Raw genomic sequence first — 27,959 nt, 5'->3', positions numbered from 1 at the left:
TTGAAAATAATTCTATCTACTTATGTATTGTAAAACAAAATATGGAGAGTTCTGAAAGATTTTTAGGATTTCCTGATACTTGATTTTTGTATTCTGCATTTGTATTCTGTATTCTGTATAATAGCAACTGTTGCTATTTTAGTAGCATTAAATGTTGAAAAGATAGTGTTGAAATGCTCATTAGAAAAATTCCATCCTAAATACGTGCCCCCATTATGATGATTTCATGGTAATGTCAGCGGGTTTTATGAGATTTCTAAATACAACGACATTTATTTTTCAGGCAAAGAACGTATTGCTCCTGTGGTGTGCATGTTAGATGGTAAAGAACATGATAAAAAGAAAGGTCATGGCAACAGCAGTTTGATGAGAAATGAATAATTTGATTATTTTCATGGTGTGGATCAATAATGCTCTGCATCTACTGAGACCCACTGCCTGAGGGCACTTAGATAATCAATGGCATAAAACAGAGCCCGCCTTTGCCCAAGCTTGCAGCCTCTCTGATCTTTCTCGGGAGGACCCTTGACGCCTTTAATTTGTGTCAAGAGCATATCAAAGAAATTCCACAGAGCCTGGGTCATAAAGGGTATTTTAGTGGCAACCATTTGAAGTCTACGTACATATGTTCCTTATGTAATTCTGTTTAAGTACTTCCTCTCCAATGCCTAGGAAATCCTAGAAAGGCACAAATGCTACCTGGTACCAGTGTAATATTCAGTGCCTTTGAAAAAGATGGTTGGTTGGATGGGGAAAATCTAACCCATTCTTCACTGTAAGCTGGCAACAGTCCAAACACAAGAATTTCAGTCAACAGGGCATGTAAATAAACCCTTTTGCACCACCCAAGAATTCCCTCTAATGATGTGCTGGACATTGACATTTTTAATTTAAAAGAGCAGTCACTGGAAAAAATTAGTTCTGCATGATACTGGGGAGAGACAGTTGAAGACATGGTTTTCTTCAGTAATTTCTCTGTTCATTTGCAGTGAAAAAAGGGAGCTGCCATCTTCCAGCTGCCAAAAACTTTCAAGTCAAGGATACTTACTTCATTCTGTCTGTGTTGCTATTTTTCCCATCAGGGCTTCACAAGCAAGAAAATGTTTCCCAGTGGTAATCCTAGTACTACAATGCTTTAACAGTATTTCCTCATTTCTTAACAAGTTTGGCTACCATACTTTGAACACGCACACAAGTGTACACACACACACACACATGCACACGCACACAAACGTTCACACAAGCAGGCATACAGTCAATGCTGCTTTCCTATCTGCATGGAATCTTTGTCAGAAAATACAATTTTTTCATCTTGCAATTTACTTTAACAAGACAATAGATGATGTGTAAAGAACTAGGAAAGCATTAACCAGCAATTAAGAAAAATACAGACTGCAGTACATAGAGTTTAAGCGATGAGGTAGTAAAACTTGTTTTCAGCCATCAACGTCATTGATTTTCTATAGCAGCTGAAGACTGGATAAAATTATTGCACTTATTAGATCTCTGCTGATTGTTTAACATTTACTAAATCCACAAAATAAATACACGTAAAATTGATCAGGTGATTCAGGGTCAGATCTAATTCCCAAGGTCAAGTAACCCTTTGAACATACTCTAAGTACATAATCTTAGCACAATCCATCAAAGAAACTCACACTCTTTTCTTCTATTGGCTCTTATAAAACACTAAAGTTTAGGAGATTAACTGGAGTCAGCTTCAGTAGACAGAGCAATTCTTCCCAAGTGCTAAACCTCTCCCTGCAATGAAAACTTTCTGAAGCTGGGTTTACAAAATGCTATTGCTAACTTTACAACTGACCTAGAAATTATTATTCACCACCACTGTGGATCTTTTTTTGTTTGTTTGTTTGTTTGTTTGTTTTCAACTGTCTTCTGTAAAGTATTGCAAAAGACTCATGGTAATGTTTTTGAGCATGAAGCAGCTTAGAATTAAAAAACATGTTTCTTCAGGTCACATCCAACTAGAAGTTTGCATACCTGAGAGATATGCTTATGTTGAGAATCACAGCTGGACCCTGAAGTTTGGTTTGTGATGACTGAAGAATATACAGTCCCTGTAGGTGTATTTTCAGATCTGAAACCAGAGACTGAACTTCCAGTGACTTCTAGCTATTTATTCCCTGATCCCAGACATCTTTCTCTCTCACCTCTGAACTATGCCATGATTCCTGAAGCCTATATATAGAGTGATGTTCTCTCTCCATTCTAGGTAAAAACATCTTTGTCTAGGAGCTTAATGAACATGGAGAATAGAATGTAACTAGTAATAACTATGAGTAAATGCTATCTAGACAACAATAGAACTAAATTCTGTGTCTTGTATGGGAAATGCACTGGTTTCATCTTTTCTCAGGAGACATGAGCTTTTCTCTCATTTGCTATATACAAAAAGATGGAACTGTTAGGAATACAACTGAATATATAGCTGAATAAGAACATGTAAGTTAGCTTCAGAAAACAAGTGATGTGCTTCCAGGAGCTATGCATTACCTTGTGGGTTCAATTTGCTTATAATTAGAGTGTGAAATGGTGTCAGGAGAAGGCAGCCCTCCGAGAGACGTGGGAATAATTCCCAAAGGAATGCTATATTGTACTTTACAATACACTGTCAGTAGTATTTGACATGGTTTACAAAGTCATGAAAAAACTAAACTACATCCCAGGAATCACATTTTTCTCCTTTATGGATGGACAAAAGGGTGATGAGCCTTAGGGGAAGAAGCAGCAGAAGAAATATATTTGATAAAAGACTGTATCATATATCCAAATGTTTAAAAAACACCTGTCTATACCCACAACATTTGGGCTGTGAACTAAGGTGCTCTAAACACAGAGGTTCCAGTCAAGATGTTTGTTATTGGTAAGTCTTACTATACATACTACAATATTTTCCACGTTTGAACAAATCTAGAGTGAAAATCTTTTTTCTGCATGTTTATACTGAAATGAGTAAGACCAGAGTAGAGTAACGAAAAGAAAAAGGCAGAGAGAGCTTTTGTTGTTAGTGGAACTCAGGGGCTTCTGAAGCTAAAATGTGAGGGAAAAGCTTCAATTTAAAGAATATTAATTCAACATTAGTTTAAATATGTTCATAAAGATACAGAACAAATATATTAATAGAGTCTCTGAAAACAAGTAAGACATGAATGAGCTAGACTTGTCTTTCCTCACTCTGAACAATGTTCCTACTTCTTTGGCCACTCCACCAAACTGACATTTTGAGTGCAGTCTCCCTAATTCATTAGCTTGAGCACAAGGCAATCATGCACCCCCTTTTTTTCCCCAAAAGGCTTTCAAACATAAATGTTATGTAGCTATGCCTCTCTCTCAGCTGAGGAGAAAAGTTACCACTTACACTGAGTTCAAATTGTGAAATAATATTGTGTAAAAAAAGAAATGCTATTAAAAATATGGTTTTTAGTAAAATTATCTTATAGGCATTTCTAATATATTCCAAGTGAGAAAGCTAGATATTAATTTTTTTACATTTTTATTTCTATTTTGAAGTGTTATGGTTTTATTCAAACCTCTCCCTGTTTTCAAGACTATTACATATGAGCAAGAACACAGACCAATACAAAATCACACTCTGGAGGTAGCACTGCAGTATTTTTAGTATTCTATTGTTTCTTTTTTCTTCTTTTTAAAACAGAGAGCAGTCTATCACTGTAATGGCATGACATACCAATCACTTTTAGCCAAAAATACTCAAAATCCTCAGAGGGCAGATTTTACATAAAACTTGTGTGACTACTTGAGGTTGTAGGTGTAGCCTGTGGGTGTATTTTGAAAATCTATGTCAGCAAAAATGTTTTAATGCTCTTTTTAGCTCTCTAGATACTTTTTAGCAAAGTTTACCACAGCAGTGAACACCAAGCCTATTCATACAGCAAGACACAAATCTATTCTCCCTTTCTCTCACTCTCACATTTACACACATCAACACTCACTCTCTCACTTATGTTGAAGCAGGTACCTGTTCATGTGAATGCTGCTTACCTGATCACATCTCATCAGCCCTAAGTATCTGAGAGACTTGCTGCTTTGTGCAATTTGGGTGGCTCCATGGTCTGTAATTTCCTTGCACCACCCAACATCCACTGTCTCTATTGTCATGCTGTATCGTCCAATGGCTATCAGAGCTGGAAAAAAAGTGAAAGATATGAGCCACAGAATTAGAAAAGACAGTTATACATAAGCTCAGTTATATGTATACACTAAATGACAGTGAAAAGGAATTGTCAAAGTTTTTATGTACCTTGTAGTAAATACTGTATTTTAGCATTTTGTAAGTATAGATTAGCCACCAAATTAGGAATACAGATGTGCAAATACACACACAAAAGACGCAGAGATAAACAGATCTTTTGATACATTTTTCTTCCCATTTAATTCACACAAATAGACCAGCTAGCATAGATACTCCATGAGAACTCTTCTGATTTCTTTATTTGGAAGGATCAAAGACAAATGAATTGAGATTGAAATAACAACAACATTTAAAAAAACCCTACCACACCATTCAAAGAAAACAGCTGATGTTGATAAAATTAACACCTATTTTTTCAACAAAACGACTTTGCAAAGACAGCACAAAGAATAACAGGACATTTCCTGTGTCAATGAAGAAAAACAAATTTAGGAAACCCTGAAGATATCTTACATCATGTATTTTACAACAATATTCTAAAAGTGCATTTCCTAATGTTTATTATGATGATGTGACAACAATCATGCGCTTCACTTCCATGTTTTCTTCAGGAACACTCATAATCAAAACCAAAAAAATTAAAAGGCCAGGAGGAGGAATTGAAACAGGAACTTGAATTTGAACTTTCAAAAAAAGAAAGGAAAGAGGAACTGGAAATCAATCCTAAAAAGACTGAAAACCACTGAGAATCTGAACAACTTGGACAAGCTTTCTCATGACATGGGCGGTTTGGAATGACATACAGGATTCAGATCACTATCACCTTGGTCACCAGAGATTATAAAACTTGTCAGGAAATGTGGGCTCAGAAACTGTTAGTTCAGTTGTAGTTTATTAACAGCAATGAGCAGCTGCCTTCAATAGCTGAAAACTCAACTTAAGAAAAAGTCCAAGGCTTACAGTGCAGGAAGTCAAAAGGCAGGATGTTTGCTTTTATTATTCTAGATGTAATGCAGTAGCTGAAATGGAGATGAAGGAGTGACTTAGTAAAAATAATGGAAATATCATTAAGGGCAATATACTTCATCAGATGTAGGCTGGTTTTTTTTGTTCATACTACAGAGCCTGCTGGCATGAGAAGAAAAAGTTATGAAGAGCTGGTAGCTTTCGATATTAATCTGAGCTAATCAGAGTATATCTGAGTGCTGGAAGCAGAGAGAACCTACCTGACCTTGCATTAGTTTTGTTGAGACCTGTACTAATGGCAGAGGACAGCAAGGATAATTTGTTAAGTTTTAAATATTCAGGTGGACTTGATTTGCAACCAAAATCAGCCAAATGAGGCCAAGTACATTCTCACAAGCTGTGGAAGATGGAGTGGAACACAATTTTTTTTTTTCTTCCCAGCAGTTCATCAAAAAAGAGCAATGATAATTGAATCTCGTAGCTGACATAAAGAACTTTTGATACAGTTATCTGTGTAGTTTCATTATGATTTCGTTGATTTTTACATGACAATACCAACTCCCTATTTCCAGTACATCCCTAAAAACAAATCCTAATTCTGCAGATGGAGAAATTTTTATATAACAGAACATAAACCTTGTACTTTGTTCTCACAGCCTTTTAAAAATATCACTATGATAAAAGTCAGGGGAGAGAGCCTGAAATTTCCAGTACTTGTTTTGTAATAACAAAAGCTAGAGGAATTTCAGAATACTTCATGAAAAATGTTTTAGACTTAAATGTCTACTTTAGAATACTATCAGCTAAATAAAATTCAAAACACTTTTTGTTTTTGAATATTTCTGCTAGTTTCTGTAAAGTTACTATCATCTGTCATCATAATGAGAAAACAAAAAAGCACTCATTTCCAAGGCTTCATGAAAAAGTGATAAATGGAAGAAAATCAGCAGAGAATACCTTCAAGGGAGTGACATTAAAGATCATCAGATGTCACTGGTGAAGAATTCTCCTAGTAAAGGTATTACAGAAAATTAGACATATAACTTCTAAAAGCTCCTTCACAACACTTAGGTTAGAAGAAAATATGGAATGATGCTGTTGCAATATTAAAAAAGGGTGTTAACGTTCCATGAAGAAAGCTCAAGATGAAAACCTCAACTGAAGATCATTATTCCAATTAGCTATCTTGAATGTGGCTTAACACAAGAAATTTCATGCAGGTATTTCAACTTGCTCATAGTGAACAAACTGTAAGAATAAAATATCCATTTCTTACTTACGCAATTATATAAAAAAATATGTACAACCATTTTATAACAAAATGTAATTTAAGCAGGCTTTAATAGCATTTAATAGCACATCCTTGTATTTTGGCATTTTGAGGGGGAAAACATTTGATTTCTAGAGCAGGACTTTAAATCATATATAAGTTTTACAATTTTTTGTAAGAAGATAAATATTTATTTTGAACTAATGGAAAAGGGGTTTAATAATTATTGAAACAAGGACAAAACAGTTATCAAATAACATATTATGAAGCCTCTTTGCAAAACTCGCCTTCAATAAATGAATAAATAAGATAATCCAGAGTCTGGAAAACCTAAATGACTTCTGTAAATGAAAATGTATGGGTATGTGGTTTTTGGTTTTTTTTCTTCATTCTCATTATTATATTCTGTTGATTGCCAGATAAACCAGAACATGTGACTTAAAGGTAGTGTAAGACAACTGCCATATTTTTCATTCAAGTAATAATACTTGCAGGAACAATACTAAAAGAAATAAAAATGCCTGAACCTATGCCTGAATATGACAAAAATTGACTGAAAAAAATAATCCAACTCTGTGATCTTGGAGGTTCTTGGGGAAGAACACATTTTACAGTTCAGATTGATTTGCCAGCAATTGTTAATCTGATGCCTTCACTTGTTCTTCACTTTAATGTATATGAAAATAAATAGTGAAATTTCATGCTGTAATTGATCTATGTGTCTGATGTGTGTTTCACGTATGTTTTAGGCCATATGTTCAGTATGTTTTAGGCCAGTGATGCCTGTGGTACACTTCAGGTTTGGGATGGCTGCATGGGCAGTCCTTTTGTCTGGCTGGCCTTTCCTTTGCAGCATATTCACCAGTGTCTCTACTCTGACTTCTTGTGGAGCCTACAGATAACATATGCACATATTTGGTTTCCCGTTCAACAGTACTAAGTAGCTGGGTAAACAGGTACCTTTAGTAAATAGGTACACACTTTTCTTATTTAATTACAAGTGATGCTAGAAATCAATTATGGTATTACAGATGGTGTCTGCCTGATGGCTGTTACGACATTCTCTCAGTGTTCTAGCAGAAAATCACAGATTTATGTTCTACTTTGCTACTCTTTGTCCCCAGATTAGCAGATGTCTGTCTGGAAAAAAAACAAAATATTTTGACAAGAGCATATTCAAAACATTACACTGTGTGATATATCACAACAGTTAATCTATGAAATGCACAGAGCACGCCACTTGAAAAAACTGAGAGCATTTTTAGAAAACATTAAATGTGTGTAATTGCACCCTTGTGAGAACAGTGTTGGTCAGAGAAGATACCTACTATTCAGCCGCTGGCAGCACCCAAAATAGAGGCTAAAGAAAGAACATGAAACAGATGAAAATATAATGATGCTTTCACCAAACACTTTCCTCACCTGAAAAAAATTACAATTTGAACCTTCTGAAGTGAGGATGGTGGCTGCACACTTCTGTAAGTCCATCTAATCAGCCATTTTACATGAAAAATCTGTTAAGACATCCTGCATTACAGAGTACATCTGTTCGGCTGCCTTCCGCTTTGAAAACCACCTTCACTTGCTTGTTTTGAATCTGCCCTAAAACTTGATCCCTTTTGTGACTCCTCAGCTCCCTTTCAAATGCTTTCTGGAAATCCCAGCAGACTGTATCAACCAAGCCTTCCTTATTCCTTGCTGACTTCTTCAAAGTACTCTGATATGACCATGAAGCATAATTTCTCTTAACGACGCTGTGTCAACTCTTCCCCGATATGCCATATTTATTTATGTGCTCACTAATTGTACTTCTAATTATTGCTAATTTGCCTTACACAGATGTCAGGTTTATCAGTTAATATTCCTCTGATCTTCCCTGAAACTTTTTTTGAAATACCTCTGCCAAAGCAGTCCTATGTTAGTTAAGCAGGGCGAAGTTAAAGATTAGACATCTGTTAGCATCCCGACTACTTTAACTGTAAGTCTTTTTAGAAGTCTTGGATACACACAGTTCTTCTGCTTTAATTAGCAACATTCTTTAATACCTGGCAAGTTTCAGCCAGGAAAATGTTTGCACGGCTCAACAGATTTTTTTTCCCCCCCTGTTCTGACTGCATTTGCCCACAATAAACAGAACACACTGCTATTCTCAGAAAGCTAGGCAGTTAATTTAACAAGGACGTGAGCAGCAAAAGCTATATGAAGTAAGTCTGGATTCTTTGTCTTTGGAACTTGTAGCACAATCTGCAATAAAGAACAGCTAAAGGTGTGCTTCTATCTGATGAGAGCCAGGCTCTAGATGCAGCAAATGACAAACCAGAAAAACTGCACACTAAAGTTGAGGTGAGTGCACAAAAAGCCACCATTTCATTTACACTTGCTGGCTTTGACATATGAACTTCTCTGTAAGTGAATATTTAACAGTACATCCAATTCTTTTCTCTCCTTTTTCATCCTTCCACTTATTTTGGCAAAAGCAAGTTTTCATATTTCTTTTTGCAGAGTTAGGTTGGAGGAATGGAAATCAACTGATGTACAGCTCCTACAAAGCAGAAGATAAAGTGTAATGTCTCTAACTGGAATTGGAAAATCACCCCCACAGCCTTGAGCTGTATTAAGTAAAAATTTATCCAGTTACAGTGTTACTGGTAGTTTGTTGCAGGCAAGAGGGTGAAAGGGCACATGCAGGACCAGGTACTGGTCTTTCAGATGATCAGTTGGAATAGCTGGGAAAATAAAACAGATTTTATCCTTAGAGCACCACCATTAGAAACAAGCAGGAATTTAACTAAATTTCATTTTAAACGGGTGTAGATATTTGCATCTACTACTGTGGGCAGAAGTGACTGCATTAAAATGGAAAGATCTAGGAAGGCATTGAGCTCCTGAGTTGGCAAAACTAGAGGGATGAGGCTGCTGTATTTATTTCAAAGGTTAGGCTTGGAAAGCTCTAGCTCACAGTGTATCATCTTCAGGCTTTCCTCCTTATTTCTGCATATGTAGTAAAAAAAAAAAAAGAAGATAGTAATCAGAATATAGTATTATCCTATCAAGTTTCAAAAATTGCAGTAACTAACATTTATAATCTGACTAATCAGGGTCATTCCTAAGCATGAGAATGTTGCGACAAAGAAAGTAACATACTTGTCTTTCATATGAAGAGCCATTATTAGACACAATCTTAATTTAATTTTAATGCATTTTAAAATCTGGAAATAAATAGTCTAGGTTTTACATAATTTTTACCTTTTAAATTGCTTAGAAATCTAGTATATTAAGCATAATTACATCAAATAAAAGAGATTTTTACTAGCACAAGCCTAATGAACAATAGAATATGTCCTTAATAATTCCCAGTTCATTTTTAACAGAAAATAGAACTCTGTGAGATTTTCTGTGTTGTTCTCCTCCTATCATCACCTAACACAATGTGAAAAAAAAAAGCACTGCATTTGGTCAGCCTTCAGTAAGAACTGAATAGAAACATCTTTAAAAATTACCACTGACATCATCTTGGCACTGGGGGCACTGTATGTGTATGTATGCAATCACTCAAAACACACTCTAGCACTGTTTATTCCACTCTTTCATCATTAATGACAAAAGCATGTAAATGCTCAAGAATTAGCATTTAAAATTTCCAAATTCTCTAAAGGTTTTACGCAGAGTAGAAATCAATCAGTTCTCCACAAATTGCCAAGTAATAGTTTTCTTATGAAACTTTCCATTATCTTTTATTTATTATATAGCTAAAAGCTATTAAGGTGGCTTCGATAGCCATCCACTTGCTCATGAAAAGCCCAGTCTACAACAAATTGTGGTGAAGTTCATGAGAGTTAAAATTCCAATAGACATAATGAAAAGAAAATTAGCAAAGAAAACTATGCATCCAGATGTTAAAAAAACATGTAATAGTTCAACTTCACAGACTGTGCAATTTCTCCTTCAGCTGGTGGAGTTACATCTATTTAAAAGAGCAAAGCTCTGGAGAAGCTGCAAAGAAAATGTATGAATGAAACAATTTAAATGAGCTTTTCTATCTGTAGTTTACTTTATCTACTGAATTAGAAACAAAACAGAAAGATATAAATCCTGCAGATAAACACTTGAATGCATTGAAGTTTTACCACACAAAAACTAGTTTGATATTCCTTTTTTCAGTAATTTGTGGAGAAGTATTTATAAACTAGCCTGCAGTTAAACACAAACACTCATCAATTGTATAATACACAGTTCAATACACAGACAATATATTACCAGCTAGTTTTAAAGTTTTGCAATATTTAAGAACTAAAATTAAAACATTAACCTAAATATGCTACTAATATCCTCTACAGTACACAACAGATTAGCTACTGGATACTTACTTAACATAAAGATTGCTTTTAGATGGAAAAGATTCTGCTTTATGATTGCACACATAAAAAACTTATTTTCTAAAAAGTTTAGCAATCATTCAGGTTCTTTCCCTGAATGAGGGTGACAGAATTTGATTCTTCAGAGCTAATCTTGATGCCATCAGCAAAACATTGATGAGTTTATACACATCATATTAACAGACAGGATTTATGGTTACTCTCTGCATCAATGAAGTTGATGGTTATCTACCATGCAAATTACATGAGGTCTTGCAATGCAGCTAATCTGTTATATCCAGAGACACATACTATATGTCTAATCCCATTTCCATGTGCCATAAATGATTTGCTGCTCTAACTGCAGGCAGTGGTTGAAGAAATCACTGCATGAATTCCCTGATACTGTCTGTTGCTCAGAATAGAGAAATCACAGCTCATAGTGCACGTTGTTTCTGCATTAGAATAAATCTTGCTGCATGGTACAGCTTCTTAAAATATACAATTCATCTACTCCTGTTTCATATTTGTGAAAGTATTTCCTTAACTATATACATGTTTGTTGAATGCTTATTGATATAAATCATGCATCAAGCCCTGCGGTTCATCTGCTATAAAACAGAAGCTACTATAGATGTATCAAAAATTTCACTTTGTGCTGGCTTCCCAGTCCTAAGTCCAATCCTGCTCTGCCTTGTGTGTCTAGATGACACGTAACATCCCTTATATAACATCTACATTTCAGTGCCACCATGAATCACAGAATCATACAGTTGTTTGGGTTGGAAGGATCATCATCAAGTTCCAAGCCCTGCCACAGATCTGCCAGGTGCAAGAGTAACTGCTAAGTCAAGTTTAATACCATAGTTACCCCTGAGAAACAGGATAAGTAAAGGGCTATGAATTCCCAGGTAGAGTAAATCTTGGTACCTCGTTTGCCTTTCATCTTGCAATTTTGCAAGTCTACCCTGAATAAAAACATACACAAAACAGTACGTTTGTACAGAAGTTATTCAAAAAACTATCTGTTGGCAGGTGGTTTGTGGCAAAACTCTACCATAAGTGAGAAATGAAATAAAGACAAACAAAACAACAAGAAAGTAGAGTGATCTGTCAAAATCATCTTTGTCGTACAACTACTAAACATCTGTTTCTGCATAAACCTGCATTCAAAAGAAGACTAAACTCATACAGAATTGAATGCGACATGCATGGTTTTGTTTTGCTTGTAAATTTCTCATAAAAATATTATTGAATACCCATTTCAGAGATCGTCTTAAGAAAAAAGCAGACCTCAGATTTCAAGCTGATTGAAAACAAGCTCTGTATTCTCTGTTGCCTGATGACAGTACAAGGTAACCTATTTTCTTTTTACTATTTTGCATGGGAGTAATTTCTGTGTTCACAGTCATATTCTGATCACAAGTAGAAGACAGTAAGCCTGAACATGGTCTACAGAAAAATTATGGAGCTAAATCAAGAACATGTGAAAGACACAAAGATGACTGGAGACAGCAAGTGCAAATTTACTGTGGGAAAAACACGACTGGCCAACCTGATTGAATTTATATGATGAGATGGCTGGCTGTGTAGACAAGGAATATGTGAATAATTTTGTATCAGGGGAGAAATCTGAATGTCTACAGTACTTCCTCGAGAAGTACAGGAGTCTTACAGATGGCTGTTTCCTTTCCCATTTCAAAATTGGAAACATTTTTGTTTCAAGGTAACGAAACTAGCATAAATATCCTAAGCTGCAAAAAACAAGGAAAATGAAATACAACCTTTTCAAAATAGGTAATGTGGTTTGAGTTTATCTAAACAACACATATCTGTGAAAGTTGTTATTTCTAGCTGGTACTGTGTCCAAGAGCTTAGTGACATTCAGAAATGAGTCACTAGCGACTGAAAACATAGATCTAACTAGCACCTAAAAATAAAGGCTATAGCCCTGACTGACATGATACACATGCAACAAGTCAATCTAAAGAGATATGAACAAAAGCTTTTTTTTTTTTTTAATTATTTTTTTTTAAATCTGGAATCATTATAGAATTGGAGTACGTGCTGCTTATGAATTTCTGTGAATGATTTAAAAGCTGAAATACAGAGCGCTTCAGGGGCTGTGGAGACAGTAACAGAATACACAATGTTACATACAGACCAAATGAAAAGCTCACAAATTTTTGCTGGAACAGCTTGAGTTGATAACAGGCAGAAACCAGATAAATCACTTAGAATATACAAAAGCTTATTTATAAAATTATGGAATATATGTACATATAATAACAGCACAATCAAAATCACATACTAAACACCACTTATTATGATGAATGTGTTGAATTTGGAAAAGCCGAATCTCAGAGAAGAAATAAAATTGAGGATGCTGAGATGCTGATTTTCAAAAAAAAAAAAAAGCAAAATCTTCTTTAGCTCTAATTCACATGCTATTGTAAGAGAGGAGGCAGAGACAGAGATTTTTGTCATTGTAAGGAAATTTAACTGCTAAGCCTGGACAATAGTGGAATCAGCTAAGAGACTGCCTTTTTGAGTCTGACAGAAAGTAATTCCAAATGATGTGGGAACATACCCTTTTGCAAATTTAGCCTTGTCCTTCTTGCCTACAGACTCTTAACTACTATATTCTTCTGATTAATAAATACTGACTTACTTTGAAAAGGCTGCTTGGTGGTCTGCAAATACTTGCTGAGACAAAGGATGACAACTCTGACAGAGGTCTACTCATTCTGTCTACTGGAGGGAAAACAGTAAAATCGGAGGTCCTAAACTGAAGAACAATAAAACTGTGCATTTTACCTTTTCAAAAAGGAGGACTCATAAATGTATCAGTTTGGAAGACATAAAAAAAACTAGAACACTAAAGGAAGGCAAGCACCTAACAAATGCATGACAACATGTTACTACTGAGTCACTGTGCTAAAGGGACTTCTACTCCCATAAAAATTTCGAAGTGTTTGAAGGTGAGAATGATTACTTAAACCATGATTCAGTACAACAATTCTTAAGGTTATATAAATAAACTTAGCAGCAAATAAATGAAATGATTTTTTAGTATATGAAATTGAATTCAATGGAGGTAAACAAACAAACAAACAAACAAAAACTAACCAGAAGATAAATACTGATCACAAAAATAAAATTTTATGTGTACAATTTAAAAATGGAAGGAAGTGGCTATTGAAAATTGTACATTTCAATTTAAAATGCCTAGTGTGCACTGCCTCATCAAGAGAGTAGTTATCTGACTGCTCAAAAACATACAAAAAATTACAAGCATATCCATCGTTATAGCACAACATGAGGTATGCACCAGACACTGTTTGTGTACTTCAGCAAATATCTGTTGGCTGAGCTTTTAAATTCCCAGAAATACACTCAATACCTTTTTTAAGATAATAACATAATATTTATAGTTCATGAATCTATGAGAATCTTAGAATGGTTTAGGTTGGAAGGGACCTTAAAGATCAACTAGTTCCAACCCCCATGCTATAGGCAGGAACATCTCCCTCTAGACTGGGTAGATCTAAGCCCCATCCAGCCTGGCTTTAAATGCTTTCAGTGAGGGGGCATTCACAACCTCTCTGGGCAACCTGTTCCAGTGTCTCACTACCCTTATAGTAAAGAATTTCTTCCTGATACCTAGTATAAATCTACCCTCTTCCAGTTTAAAATCATTTCCCTTTCCCCCTTTGCTACAAGTCCCTCCCCAGCCTTCCTGTAGGCCCCCTTCTGGTATTGGAAGGCTGCTGTAAGGTCCCCCTGGAGCCTTCTCTGTTCCTGTAGGGGAAATGCTCCAGCATTCTGATTGTCTTTGTGGCCCTTCTCCAACAGCTCAAGAAGAACAGCTTGATGAAAAATTGTATATCTACTTTTCTAAGTCAGCCAAGTCATATCCACTCTCCATACTTAGTCTTCTTGTAAAAGAGTAAGTAAGGATTGGAAAAATGAGGTTCATGCAATAGGGCTAGATTTGTTGCTTAGTCTCTTAAAGTCATATGTCCAGGAACTAGGAATATCAATTTGACTAAACAGCACTGAACAGAGTGTAAAAAATTATGTGTTTTTCAAGACACTCTGAATTATGTCATAGAACAGCAACTAGATGTCTGAAAGGGCTAGGTGAAGAAGGTATGTAATCATGTGCATGAAATACAATGCGTTTTGAAAGAAAAGCAGACTAGAGGAAGAAATCAAAAAAGCAAAATGGAAAAATCCCTACTCATACACATAGATGTATACCATTGTCCATAAATCCTTGAATATGTGACAACAGAGAATATTCACTTATACTCTTCATAGTTCTTAACACGTCTTTTATCCTTTCTAAATACTTCTGGGTTTAATTTTTCTCTTCACTTTTTTTTAATACTGTTTTTATACTTTTCTCAATAATTAAGAACATAGAAGTCTTCTGGAAAAAAAAAAAAGGCATCAAGGCGTTGTATTTTGTAATAATTATCTGTAATCACTTCAATGTGCAATGATCTACTAACAGAAAATAAATGACGAAACAAACCTCAATATCTAGCCTTAATATATCCTATATACAATGTCAGAGCCTGACTTCAAAATTTTTCTCTGTATGATCTGTGCGTTTAATAGTGGTCCACTGGCTTTTTGCCAGCGCCTGGAAGAAGGCATTTTGAAAAGCACTGTATGTTAAGTAGAGAATCAAAAATTCCATACAGTAGTTTCAGATGGCACAATAGCCAGAACTACTCTAAAACATACTAACAAAACAAAACAAAAAAATTCTTGTGCTAGAAGTGTAACTTGAAATACAGCAGCAATAACAGACATTGCCTAGTGGTGTGACTGAGGTACAACTATGATCTTTCCACAGCATTAAAAAAGAAGTCCAAAACACAGGCTTCAGACAAAATAATTGAAGTGCACCATCACTGATCTTTCAGATCTTTTACATACTTCATTTCAGATTTCTACCTTGTTTAGCTGGATAAAAACAACACAAAACAACAACAGTTCTGTCTTCTTGTAACCATAATGAATATTTATGTATGGAGATACCATCAATATGCCATTTTAGTTGCAAAATTTCTTTAAATTTAAACTAATGTTTTAAAGAATACATTGAAGCTAGAGGAAATGTGGTTTTAATCTGACCACTAGCAATGTTTTTTGAAGTCATAAAATTTGCTACTGATAGTACTTCCACAGAAGGCATGCATATAGCTCAAGTATAGTGGATGCATGTTTTTTTCTATTTCCAGTACTGATGGAAAAGAACAAGCAGGCCAGGACAGGGTATGAAGCTAAGATGTGGTAGGATGACACAAATTTATGTAACAATACTGCCCATCTTACAACCTTAAGGTTGTGCACAATTCTTATCCCATTATGCCTGAGTACACGAGTGTTGAAGACAGCTCTGGAAATACCATTTGCTGTTAAAGGCTTTTCAGTGATCAGCAGAAGTACAAGCACTGTATTTTGTCAAGGACAGATGAATCTTCACAAGCAGAGGTTAGACATGCATTGGAAGAGAGTGTGAAGAGGCTACATGCAATTAATCCAAGGTCCAGATAACCTTCCAGAAATGCAGTAATACATAGTAGAATCACATGTATGTCTGACAAAATAAGCTCTAAGATGCCAAGATGTTACCCTTTGATAAATTGTTATTCAAAATAAAGCAATATTGGAATGTACATTTCTATACATAATCTAAATTTATTTATTGTGCTCGGATGAATTCTAGAATTTATATAATATTTCTTTTAAATCTGTTGTTGAGTAATAATATATTGCTGTAAGTATTTTCTAGATCCCTGAAGATCTCAAAAAAGACAACAATGCAGTGGCTAACAGATTGTTCTGAATATTTGCTATTGTGCTGATTGTTGCCTAGGTCTCAAATCACAGCATGAAGTTACATACTGCATGTGCTGCAACAAATCTACACAATCAGAGAAGGGCAGACTGTCAGCATCAATTTTGCATTTTTCTTTTTTTGTCAGCATGTATCACTCCACATCTCAACATGAATTAACTTTAACACAAGATTTTGCGTCTATTAACATTTAATACGTTCCAATGCAGATATATTGTTCTGCTTTGGGAAACACAGTCAGAGAAAAGTGATGTAACTTGCCATTAATTTCATTATGACTAATGAAACTGAGGTTGTTCATATAAATCAATCTGATCAAATGCTGAGAATGAGCACCACTGACAAGGGGAATTGAAAAAAATATGTAGAAAGGTTCCAATGAATCATCACAAGCAAGACTGAAAAATAATAAAGGAACTATTTGCAGGAAAATCATTTTGAAGACCTGTCCTGTTGAATACCTGAAAGGTATTGTGCATATTTTGTAAGACAACTAGGGAACTAAGACCATGCTTACATGAAAAAAAAAAAAAAGGATTTTTGTCTAATGTCTTGCACAATAGTTTAGGGCAGTCATCAAGCTGTCTTCAAATAATGACAACTACAGTACATCTGCAAGATGTTGTAGCTGAACGGTTGCACAATTTTCCCTAGAAAAATAACATTTCCAGCATTAATTAGCCATTCTGCATAATAAATAGAATGAAACTTCATAAAATTAGCTTACTGAGGAACTCTTTGAACAACAATTAACAAGATGAAATGCAAACAAAAAATGTTAATTCCTAAGGGGTTGAAAAATACTCGCTTTCTGAAACATTTATCCATTGCAGTGCACATCCAAGCAACTAAATCTATTCCAATAAATGCCTTTCTGTGGGAACTTGCTAGGAACACAGTTGAGCACAGTAAAACCTTTCTTCTCTAACAAAACCTGGAAATTCTGTCAGACTGGATCAGGAAATAAGGAATGGTTCACACCAATTAGATAATTTCTAACTGCTAGTAGCATGCATTTATAATAGAATTCTATATTTGCAATGTAAAAATGGTTTCAACAACATAGAAATGCAGACTGCCTCTTTATGCTTATCTAAGTTGGTCATCAGGTGTTAGTTTTCCTTTCAGCTTGTTAATACAAACATGGACATTTTCCCCTTCTATGATGGTATGTAAGAATGCAATAGCTTACGTGAACATTTCATTTAAGCTATCCCTTTTCAAAACTAGAGATTAAAAAAAAATGCAAGCATTGACAAAGTAAAAATCTTCTTGTGAAAACTGGCTACATAAAGAATTATCATGCACACAAACAATACAGACAATACTAGACCAGAAGGTAAAAACAAAGTTTCTCCAACTATATACTATGTTCAAATTTTTTCCAAAATTAGGATACTAAAATACTGAAAAACATACTCAGTTATTGCCAGTTGAACTGAAACTTCCAGACACATGATGACTGGAGATAAATTCACTCTTCTCTCAAATGTCCTCTGACAGCTTTTATAGGGCCTGTGCTGCTCCACATTCTATTATAGACTTCCCGATGTGTGGGGTACTAGACTTCAGCCTCAGCTAACCATTTCAGGTCAAGAAATCGTAATTGTTTTCATGTATAATGACAATTTTCTTGTGGGAATGATTTGGTAAGTTCTAATCCGCATGCTATGGAAATTCTAGAACTATTACTGTGTACTATTCACCATGTGAACAAAACAAAAAGAAAAGGCCAGTACCACAACATTTTGACTCAAATTCATCAGTGTACCTTTCTTTAATAAGTGAAGAAAAAGAACAAACTTTTGTCAAGGAGTTAAAGAAGTATTTTTCCCCTCTCTGCTAGCTATAATTTTCAGTATACATTACTCAGAAAAATGAACGGTCCTGCTACAAATAATTTTCAACAGCAAACATTCCTTTGTGCATGTAGTGTAAAAAAGTAAAATAAAGTAGATTGATCCTTGCAATAGATCGATATCTCTGTTTCTCTCTACTGTGAGCACTGCTTGTATTCTGGATGTCTTTTGCTCTGCTAGATTGCAGACAATACGTCCTCAAACCTGAAATGGACTTCCACCATATTTTGTTGTTATTGCTTTTTGCCTTACTATCTCTGTCTTCAATCATATTGACAGTAATTGTTTCAAAAATAAAGTTCATACTTCTTCTCATCCAAAACAGTACTCATGCCAAACTGCTATATACCTCTATCCCTTCCAGAGGGATAGAAGTTAAACTTCTTGGTTGTTAAAAAAAGAAAAAAATGACACTGCATAAACCCACCTTGTAAAATCCATCATTAGCTAGGACATCAGTCAGGACACTGCTAGATAATAGTATCTTCCTGATAAGAAGTCTACATTGAAAGGCTAGCTTTTCTTACAGCATTCTAAATTCAGCTATTTCAAGCATTTTCTGTCAGTTCTGTTTGATACCTTGCTTCGCTCTCCTTTTCAGCCATTTTACTGCTCAGAGTCATAAGCTAAAGCAGAGTAACTCCTATCATATTAAGAAATTAGGAGTGATCAAATTGTAAATTGGTCAGTAAAATTCAATAAGGAATCAAACCTCAAAGAATACTTAAACACAAAAGAACAACATGCACTATTTGCTAACTGATTTGTTCTTATTATTTGCATACAACTGACACTAAAAATAGGACAATTAAGTTTATTAAGATACTTCTTTTTAATTTACTTTGGCAGACAAATTATGCACAATTTTCTCAAGTTGCAGAATATCAAAGGAAATGAGTAACATGTAATTTGGATGTGAACACCATCTGTACATTTACGAAGATACATGTATTACTTATCTTCTAATCTGAACACAAGCCAGAGCCTTCTTTCATTGTCCTTCACAATCAAGTTACATTAAAAATTCATGAAATAGAAGTTACTTCACTAAAGCAAGACTTATCTTAGAGGGAAAAATAATTCTGTTTTATTCACATATAAAAAAATTTGCACAAAAAAAAAAAAAGATGCACAGCAAATCTAACTTCCACTAGTGGTAGGAGAGAGTGAGTCCATAATGGTTGGTGATATTCACCCACTTTTTGCCACAAAATTCTGCAAGCAGAGGAAATCTGTAAAACTTTTTATTCTCTGCTAATATCTGGCTAATGTTAGAAAATCTAAGATACAGAAGGTAAGAAAGACATGAAAAAATAAATCTAGCTGGAAAGTATAAAAATGACAATGTTTATCTTCTGTTCTACAAATTCCACAGACTTCATGCTAAAATCACTCCCAAGGCCTCTAAAACGACCAAGACTCTAAGTGTTAGAAGTTATAGGCAAAGTGATGAGAAGACGATACTCAAATTTCCCCTTACAGATTCTATCAAAAAAGCCCCAGGTCAACCACTTTCTTAAAAATTTCTTTAAAACTAAGAAAGTTTGTTTATGACTGACTAAACCAGCAAATGATGTTGTCAAATACCATTAATATAACTTATTTATCTTTACTGAAAGCTGTTAAGTTAGGAATTTGGCCTTAGATAGTCACTATAGTCCATAACTACTTTTTTGGGTCTAAGAATTCATTTAATTTTCCATGCTTTAATTGTTTGAAGTAAACAAAATAAAATAAAATTGTTTTAAGTATTCTCTTCCTGGGATGTCTGTATAAACAGAAAGTAAATTTTCCTTCTTTCTTCCACAACAACAAAACCAAGAAAACCTGAATAAAATATATCCTGCTTTGTAATAAGAAAAGACAGTGAAATTTCTAAGAATGACAGTTGAATTAAACCAAGAAAATAACTGTGTCATAAACTAACGGTCCCTGTAAGGGTTATTAACAGAGAGTATAGCCAGCATCACACTGCTGCCTTCTTAATCTAGTCACATTCAGGTACTATATCCTAGCTGAAGTTTTAACCTCAGTCACAGAAAATCTGAATTATATCAGGTACAAATTCTCTTTATCTTTCTAATAGCTATAGGTAACAACATAAATGGAAAATAATGCAGCCAAGTTCAACAGAACTGCACTGCAAATGTCATAAAGAAAAATCATTTTACTTATAAAGTTTTCTTAATTTTTTTAAAAATGAAAAAATGAATCCATATTTCTATTATACGACTCAATTTATGACTGCATGATTTGGTTAAGAGGGAACAACTGTAAGCTAATTTTTTGTTAGCATAATGCAATGGTTTTCAAATCGTTCTGTAGACTGCATGGAATCTGTAAAATCCTTCTGAAGGTTGCAAAGAAGACTCAAATTCAGCATGCAGTAATCTGTAAATACATCTAGAATAACATATTTCCATTAGAAAATTATTAGACAATTACAAATTAAAGGAGACTGAACACAATAACAACTCAGTTGGATACACTGACATACATCTATAATAAAAAGTGCCTTTACATTTTGTGTAAATGTATCAGATTCTTTGTTTCTACCAAACAGTACACAAAATGCACAACGTCATATTTAGAGCAGTAAACAGACTGTGTTCTATACACATCAAAGATGTTTGATTTAAAATAAAAGCATGCATGCGTGCATGAATTAAATGAATGAGTGCATAAATGTAGCAATTTTTTCTGGTCCTTTTAAAAAGATTAAGTATGCATCAAAATAATTGTTCAAAGTGATTCTTCTTCACTTCTAACATTCAACATCTTAAAAATCAGCTCAGAAACACACCCTGCCCCCAAGCCTTCCACAGACATCCACTCCTTGTTTAAAAAGCCTCAAAAGAAAGATAAAAATGTAAACATTACTCACAAAGAAAGACACTACATGGATCATTGGGAGATAAAAGTCCAGGATCTTGAGACATCGTATGAAATCATCAGCCTTTTGCAATGAGATACTATGATGTCTTTGTCTGTTCTAGTTAAGAGTTGACTGTTGAACTAAATTTAACTTGTAGGCCAGAATTTGCCCAGAAAAACTGGAACAAAATCATACAAGATTTTACAGTAAGATCAACATCTGGAATGCATTTAAAAACTAAAAACTAGATCATGCTCTGGAGTATGCATCAAAAATTTCTGCAGAGAATCCACTGTGGGAGCAGGCAGCAATCTTATGTTCTAGACAGAATTTTTCAACAGCTCTCATACATAGTTTCAAGAAGAGAGCACTGCCTTAAGGCGTTCTCAAGTCAATGGAGGAAGATGAGTTAATGGAGCAGAGACCACAGCCAGAAAAAAAATTTGGAGCCTCCTTGCCAAACGTAATTCCTGCTTGTTTACTTCTATTTAATCATTTCAAAACACGGAACAACTGAAAAATATTCATGCGTGAAACAGTTTACCAGAAAATATAAGGACCATCTGGTATAAAATCAATTATCTGAATACTTCTTCTAAACAAATCACTTTTTGCTGGAACGGATCTTTTTTATCTAGTATGACTCAATAGCTGTGTAGGCAGTCCTCTGTCATATCTCACACCCAAATTATAAAGAAATTTCTTATATTTAAATGAAAAATGCATATTTTAATTGTTCAGGCCCCATTATAAGCCAAAATGTAAGCATTTTTCCCACTGTATAAAGGAAAATATTGGGAGATATTGAAATAAGAGAGTGTAGTAAAAGAAGAGTTACTGTGTTTTCCTAAAAAAAAACAAACCTAAATAAGTAGATATGGGTATGTTACATTTTGTTTATTCTAAATACCTCACAGATGTCAAACTGCCAAAAACTGTTGTAAAAAACAGAATATGCAATCACGTAGCCAAAATGTTTTAATGAGCACTGTTCAAATAAATGATTTCTTAAAAAAAAAAAACAGCATTCAGAATTTTAAGATTTCAGAGACAATTTTTAGAATTAAATTAATATAACTGGCTCTCTATTAAATAAGCTGCTCGCCAGTTCAGATCAATAGTGCACATACAACCTAGTCATCCTGAAACAAGTTCCTTACACTGCAATAAACCTGTTGCTGAGGCATATTTTGTGTTCACCACAGCTAAATGTTAAACAGGCCTCCAATGCACAATCTGTCAGAGCCTGAAGATTTTGCTGCAACTTTAAAACCACAGAAATAGCTGCATAGCTCCACAAGGAGCTGTACAAGTTCCTTTCATCAGATCAACTAGAAGAGATGTTTGCCAATTCCATGGAGCCCAAGGACAGGTTTCACATTATTTCTGGCTTGTCTGAATTTTAGTAAGTTGTTAAGTGATGCTCACCTCCCTAGAACATATGTATACTGCCAGCAGATTTAGGAGGTTCAGTCGTAATGCCAGCTTCATCTTTACACACATTTGCAAACTCTGCTTCTTCAGAAATCACAAACTATATCAGCTATCGACTACTTTCTATGCGATTCACTGCAAACTATGAACTAATCTTACAGCCACTGACATTACGCTCAAATGAACTTTACACACAATCTTAGCAAAAAATGGATTAGTCATAATGTTAGGATACCAAAATACAGTGGAGAGCATAGCCAGTGACATATGCTTTATTTATTTTTTTTTTATTATTTTTTAATGTATGTCCCTTTACCAGATAGAGTTCCCACAGGAAAGATTACTGAAAAATCACTTAATATGATCTTACACCCTTTCACCTCAATAAGATGATGTTTTCTAATGCAAAACAAGAATAAGATTTGTCTCATTGATTTTCTTTTGTTTTAGTAAATGTAAAATATACATTTTTCTTGAAATAGTGCTTAGAGAATTTCCCTGCCACGTGGGAAATACTTCAGATCTGAACAAAATTAGCAGCTTGCTCTGAGCTACTACAGATCAGACATAATACAGAAGTGAGATGCTGGTCACTGGGGCAATGCTGCCAGATGTACGACTCCCACTGCAGCAACCTGTCTGCTAATATGCGTTCAACCACCTTCAGTCTGCACAATATGAAGGTAGCTCTGAAAGTAATGTGTCCTATTTATTTCCATGGAAACTACAACAGATGCAAAGAGCACAATTACACTGTTTGATAGAGAAAATTCTCAGCCTTGTAATTCTATTTTTTCAACACAGCTAGCACCGTTAGCCAATTCATGTGGATGAGATGATTGAGATGCTCTTCACTTTGCAGTGTGACAGCTGTGCATGGTTATCCACAACGTGGTTTGTGTTTCACCTTGCTGTCTTTCTCTGCTGAAATGCACCACCCACTGCCCCGCTGTGCTTGCATTCACTCTTTGGTCTCCAAAGGCAATCAGAAATGTTGATGAATGTTAGTGGGTGACATTTTTTCCACATGGGGGAATTCAGTGACATACCTTTGCTTCATACGCACCTCCATGTCAGACAGCACTTTGTCAAACTGCCCCTCTGCTGCCATCTGTCACACAGCAACAGAGTGGAACAGAATACTGTTGGGAAGTTCAGCCTCTACAGGCATACCACCAACATTTGCTTCTGATGTCAGGGTCAATAGAATAAAATAGGAGGCATTACCTTGAGAGCAGCCCTTGTATATTTCCCAGAAATCAATTCCTAGTAGTGTTTGATAACCATGATAAGGAACCTGTCCAGTTAAGATACTTTCAAAGAATGGTGTTCTATTCAGATAACTTCCCAGAGAGGATAATGGCCATTTCTGTTTGCCCAAAGCCCTAATTGCAAAGACAACCATTCCATGGCCAAGTAGGCAGCAGGGCAATGATAATCTCTAAAAGAGAACATGAAGATGCTGTCAGGTTGTCAGGTAACAGCTTCAGCTACATTCCTTCTTGGCAACAAGTGAAAGTTCTTCCTACTGAAAAATGAAAGCCACTCCCCTAAGAAGTACTCTACAAATCAACGCTAAGTATTACTAATTTCAGCACTATAGCATAGCAGCAGCATTTGGAACCACCGGGAAGCTTGCTCCAAGGAAAGCATAAGAACTTCTTCATTTCTGTTACACATGTTCTCAGACACAGCTCCAGTCCATTTGCCGGATGCAGTGATAACAGTCTTCTAATATGGCCAAGGAAATACATTATAATATCCACTACCAATCATTTCAGACACATCTAATCTGTCATAATCTTCATTATCAATAGGTTCATTTACATCAGTGGTACTGTTCTGTTCTGTATACAACCAAGGATCTGGACTGTTTAATGAGTGGATTAAATTCTATTACATACAATATTCCTCCCAAGAACAAACTCAGCAGGAAGGTATTCTCATGCTCATGACAGATTGTAGAATACTGTTATTACAAATAGTGTATATGTAAAACAACAATACTCTGAGCAATGACTACCATTCAGAGACAACACAATGTGTATCAAATCAGCATGGAGTCCTAAAACAGTGAACTTTGAAATGTTTTTCAAAAGTTGTCAGGGAGACTGTTACAAAAAATGCAAAACCAACAGAAACTCAAGAAAAAATAATATGACAGAAAATAAAGTTTGTAACAGGTCTTCAGGTTTCCTGAAAAACATGAAAAGCATAAATTACCTGACCCTAAAACTTGGCAGAAATTAATGCTTGGACATGTGTACCAATGTAACAAGTATTACAGGTACAACTCATAGTCAATCTTATTGAATTGATTTTCAAAAGGTCAACAGAAATAAAGGCAAAAAGATTCTTAGGCAGAAAGAATCATTCACCCTCACACCCTTCATTTGAACAGATTACATATTGACTAGGCCGCTGGAGAAACTGCTAAATCAGGTGACTCACAAAAAATCACAAGAAAAGCAAATCATAACTATTTAAAAGAAAATAGCAGCTCATTTAAAAGCAGTTTGTGATGTGGGCTATTACTAAAACTGTTCCCAATAAGCACAGTTTGCTGATTTCCTCCTGAAACCCACTGCCTTTCATCTAGGCCTTGATTTTTCAAGACCATTCCATATGTACAAAAACAAACTGCAAGTATTGGATTAGACACTGCATTTTAAAATAAATAAATAATAAAATTACATTTCTGTGCTTAACTGAAGAATAAAAAGGTAGCTTATAAAACCCATTTCAGTACTATTTAAAATTATCTTTTTAAAACTCTATTTCCTCTAGTATTTGACTGTAAATAAGAAATCTGTGTGCAGTTTGCTCAAATGCATTCACCTGTATTATTCAGAACGTTGAAAACAAATTAATCCTCACTAGCAAACTAAAATCTAAATGTCATATATTTGTACATCAAATTAAAAGATTTTTTTTTTTTTTTTTTTTTTTAACGCAAGAATTTGGAGGATTAAGAATTTTGTGTATTGAACAGTTTTCACAGATTATAAAAATAGTGATCTAGTCAAATTGTACACAGAAAAGGCACCAGATATCTTTTTTCTTCCTCTGACTTGTCCATCTGAAGTTTTGAAAATTATTGTCAAATACTGCATAAAATCACATTAGAAGTAATAAATAATTTGCAACACATTTCAACAGGTTCTTCTGTTAACTTGTCTTTTTGCTTATTTAATTTCCACACCCTCTCTCCCCCCACCTCTATTTTATGAATATACATAGATAGAGTCTTAGGGGAAAGAAAGTGAAAGACCAAGCATAATGTTCAAGGAAAAAATGATGAAGAACATAACTTGTGAAATGTCTCTTTAGGCCAGCTGATTGCAGGGTAACTACTGAAAAGCTGATACACACACTTTTATTTATATCTACTCAAGAAAGAAAATGTTAAAGAATCAGGATGAAGCTGATTTCCCTCTTGTGTATGTGCATAGCTTTTGATTATAGGCTTTTTCTCAATTGATGAACTATTGCGTTGAGTCCTGAAAATCACTTTACAGAAATAGTGCTGTGCTCAGGGTCAGTACCTCTCCAACAGTCAGCTATAAAACTTCCACTGATATTTTTGAAAAGAATGGGATCAGGTCTTTTTTAGTTTGTCTAGAGAGTTCTTGGAACTTCTCTGCCTGGAAGAATAAAAAACCTCATGTGATTCATTTGTGGTATTCATTCATCTTTTTATCTTCTAAAAAAACCAGCTGAATGCTTTTTTACACAATTTAAAAAGTATTGTTCACTTCTTCTTGGGAAGAAGTCAAAATCAAATGTCAACTTACCTGAATATTTCTGCTATACTAGTAAATACTGTACATATACTAGAAAAGATTTAAAAAAAAAATTGATATGAATTTTCCTTCTGTTAAAGGCTTCAAGACTTCATATACTGCATTTGTTCCCTTCAAAAACAAAACTTGACTGCATTTCATTGTTAATGAAAGAGTTTAAACAAGTGCCTTTCAATGATTTATGCAATACTACTAGTAGGATATGACATGTTTGACACTCTTTTTTTGAAAAAACATGGTATCTATCCTTCATTTTTAATGACATTACATAAAAAAGTCTGCATATTCAGAAAACTTGAAATCTTTCATTCACAGGTAATCCTACAGTAACTCTGCAGTATTTTGTCAGCTCTCCCGTGTCCAGCACTTTCATTGGTGCATCAATTTCCTTACAGAAAATAGAAAGAAGCACAACAACAAACCATATCTGATTTCCATGTTTACATTACACCAGCTGATAGCACTGAAGACTGTTCTATGTTTCACTGCCAAAGCAGCTGACTATGGCTGTACCAGGATTGGTGATACATGAAAACAGTATGTCAGACTTGAGAAGGTCTTAAAACACTATTCCAGCACAAACATGCAATCAGAACAGAATGTGCCTGAAGAAAGGCTCACTTGTAAAGTGAGAAAAGGTAACTTCATCAGATAGGAAAGGAGAACTGGCTAAAAGTGATTTCTAAATCATAAAAAAATCTGTGAGAGGGCCAGGAGAAGAGCATGGGTTTTCTGATTATCTTTCTCTTAGCATTTTGACACGATGGCTTTTCTGTACGTGATACAAATATAAAACCAAATTTAATTGACATTAATTATAGGGGGGTTATTATACATGGTTCATTGTTTTTAATGATTTTCTCTAATAATTTCTGCATGCTCAGAATCAATATATTGCCACTTCAAGTTTTGTAGCAGAATGGCTGAAAAGGAAGATGAATAATAAAACACTGCTTTTTAATTCAAAGCTGAGCAGCACTTGTTCTGCAAGCACTACCACTCTTCCCACGCAACGGCATAAATTACTTCCACCTAGGTTTTATTTCTCGCCCCCCCCCCCCCCAACCGTCTTTGGCATTTAAGTGTGAAAAAAAAAGAAAGTATTTCAGGGTTGTACGTGTCACCCTCAGAGATCTGAAGTTCCGGTTGCCTGCAGAGGCCATTTAAAAACATTAGCGTTATCCTGGGAAAAGCAGCCTTTGGACATACTCTCATCCATAACAAAAGAGATTCTAAATAATAATAACTGTGAGAATATATTGTTTCTCTTTGACCACTGGTGTAGGAAACCTGGTTGTACCATAAAGTCTCACGAAGAGAAAAAGCATGTAGAGACAAATAATGGGAA

The 27,959-nt window shown here is 34.9% G+C and overlaps 1 protein-coding gene across 1 annotated transcript in view; it reads right to left on the bottom strand.

Annotated features, from left to right (window-relative positions):
* Positions 1–27,959, bottom strand: part of FBXL17 (F-box and leucine rich repeat protein 17) — a 284,374-nt gene that overhangs the window by 14,853 nt on the left and 241,562 nt on the right. Inside the window, exon 8 of the mRNA XM_042864916.1 lies at positions 4,024–4,166. Coding sequence (XP_042720850.1) covers positions 4,024–4,166 — 143 coding nt within the window. The remainder of the gene's footprint in view (positions 1–4,023; positions 4,167–27,959) is intronic.

This window comes from Lagopus leucura, unplaced genomic scaffold, assembly GCF_019238085.1.
Source record: "Lagopus leucura isolate 7727_CA_CO unplaced genomic scaffold, USGS_WTPT01 Super-Scaffold_774, whole genome shotgun sequence".
In the NCBI taxonomy this organism is placed as follows: Eukaryota; Metazoa; Chordata; class Aves; order Galliformes; family Phasianidae; genus Lagopus; species Lagopus leucura.
This window is presented reverse-complemented; position numbering and strand designations above follow the sequence as displayed.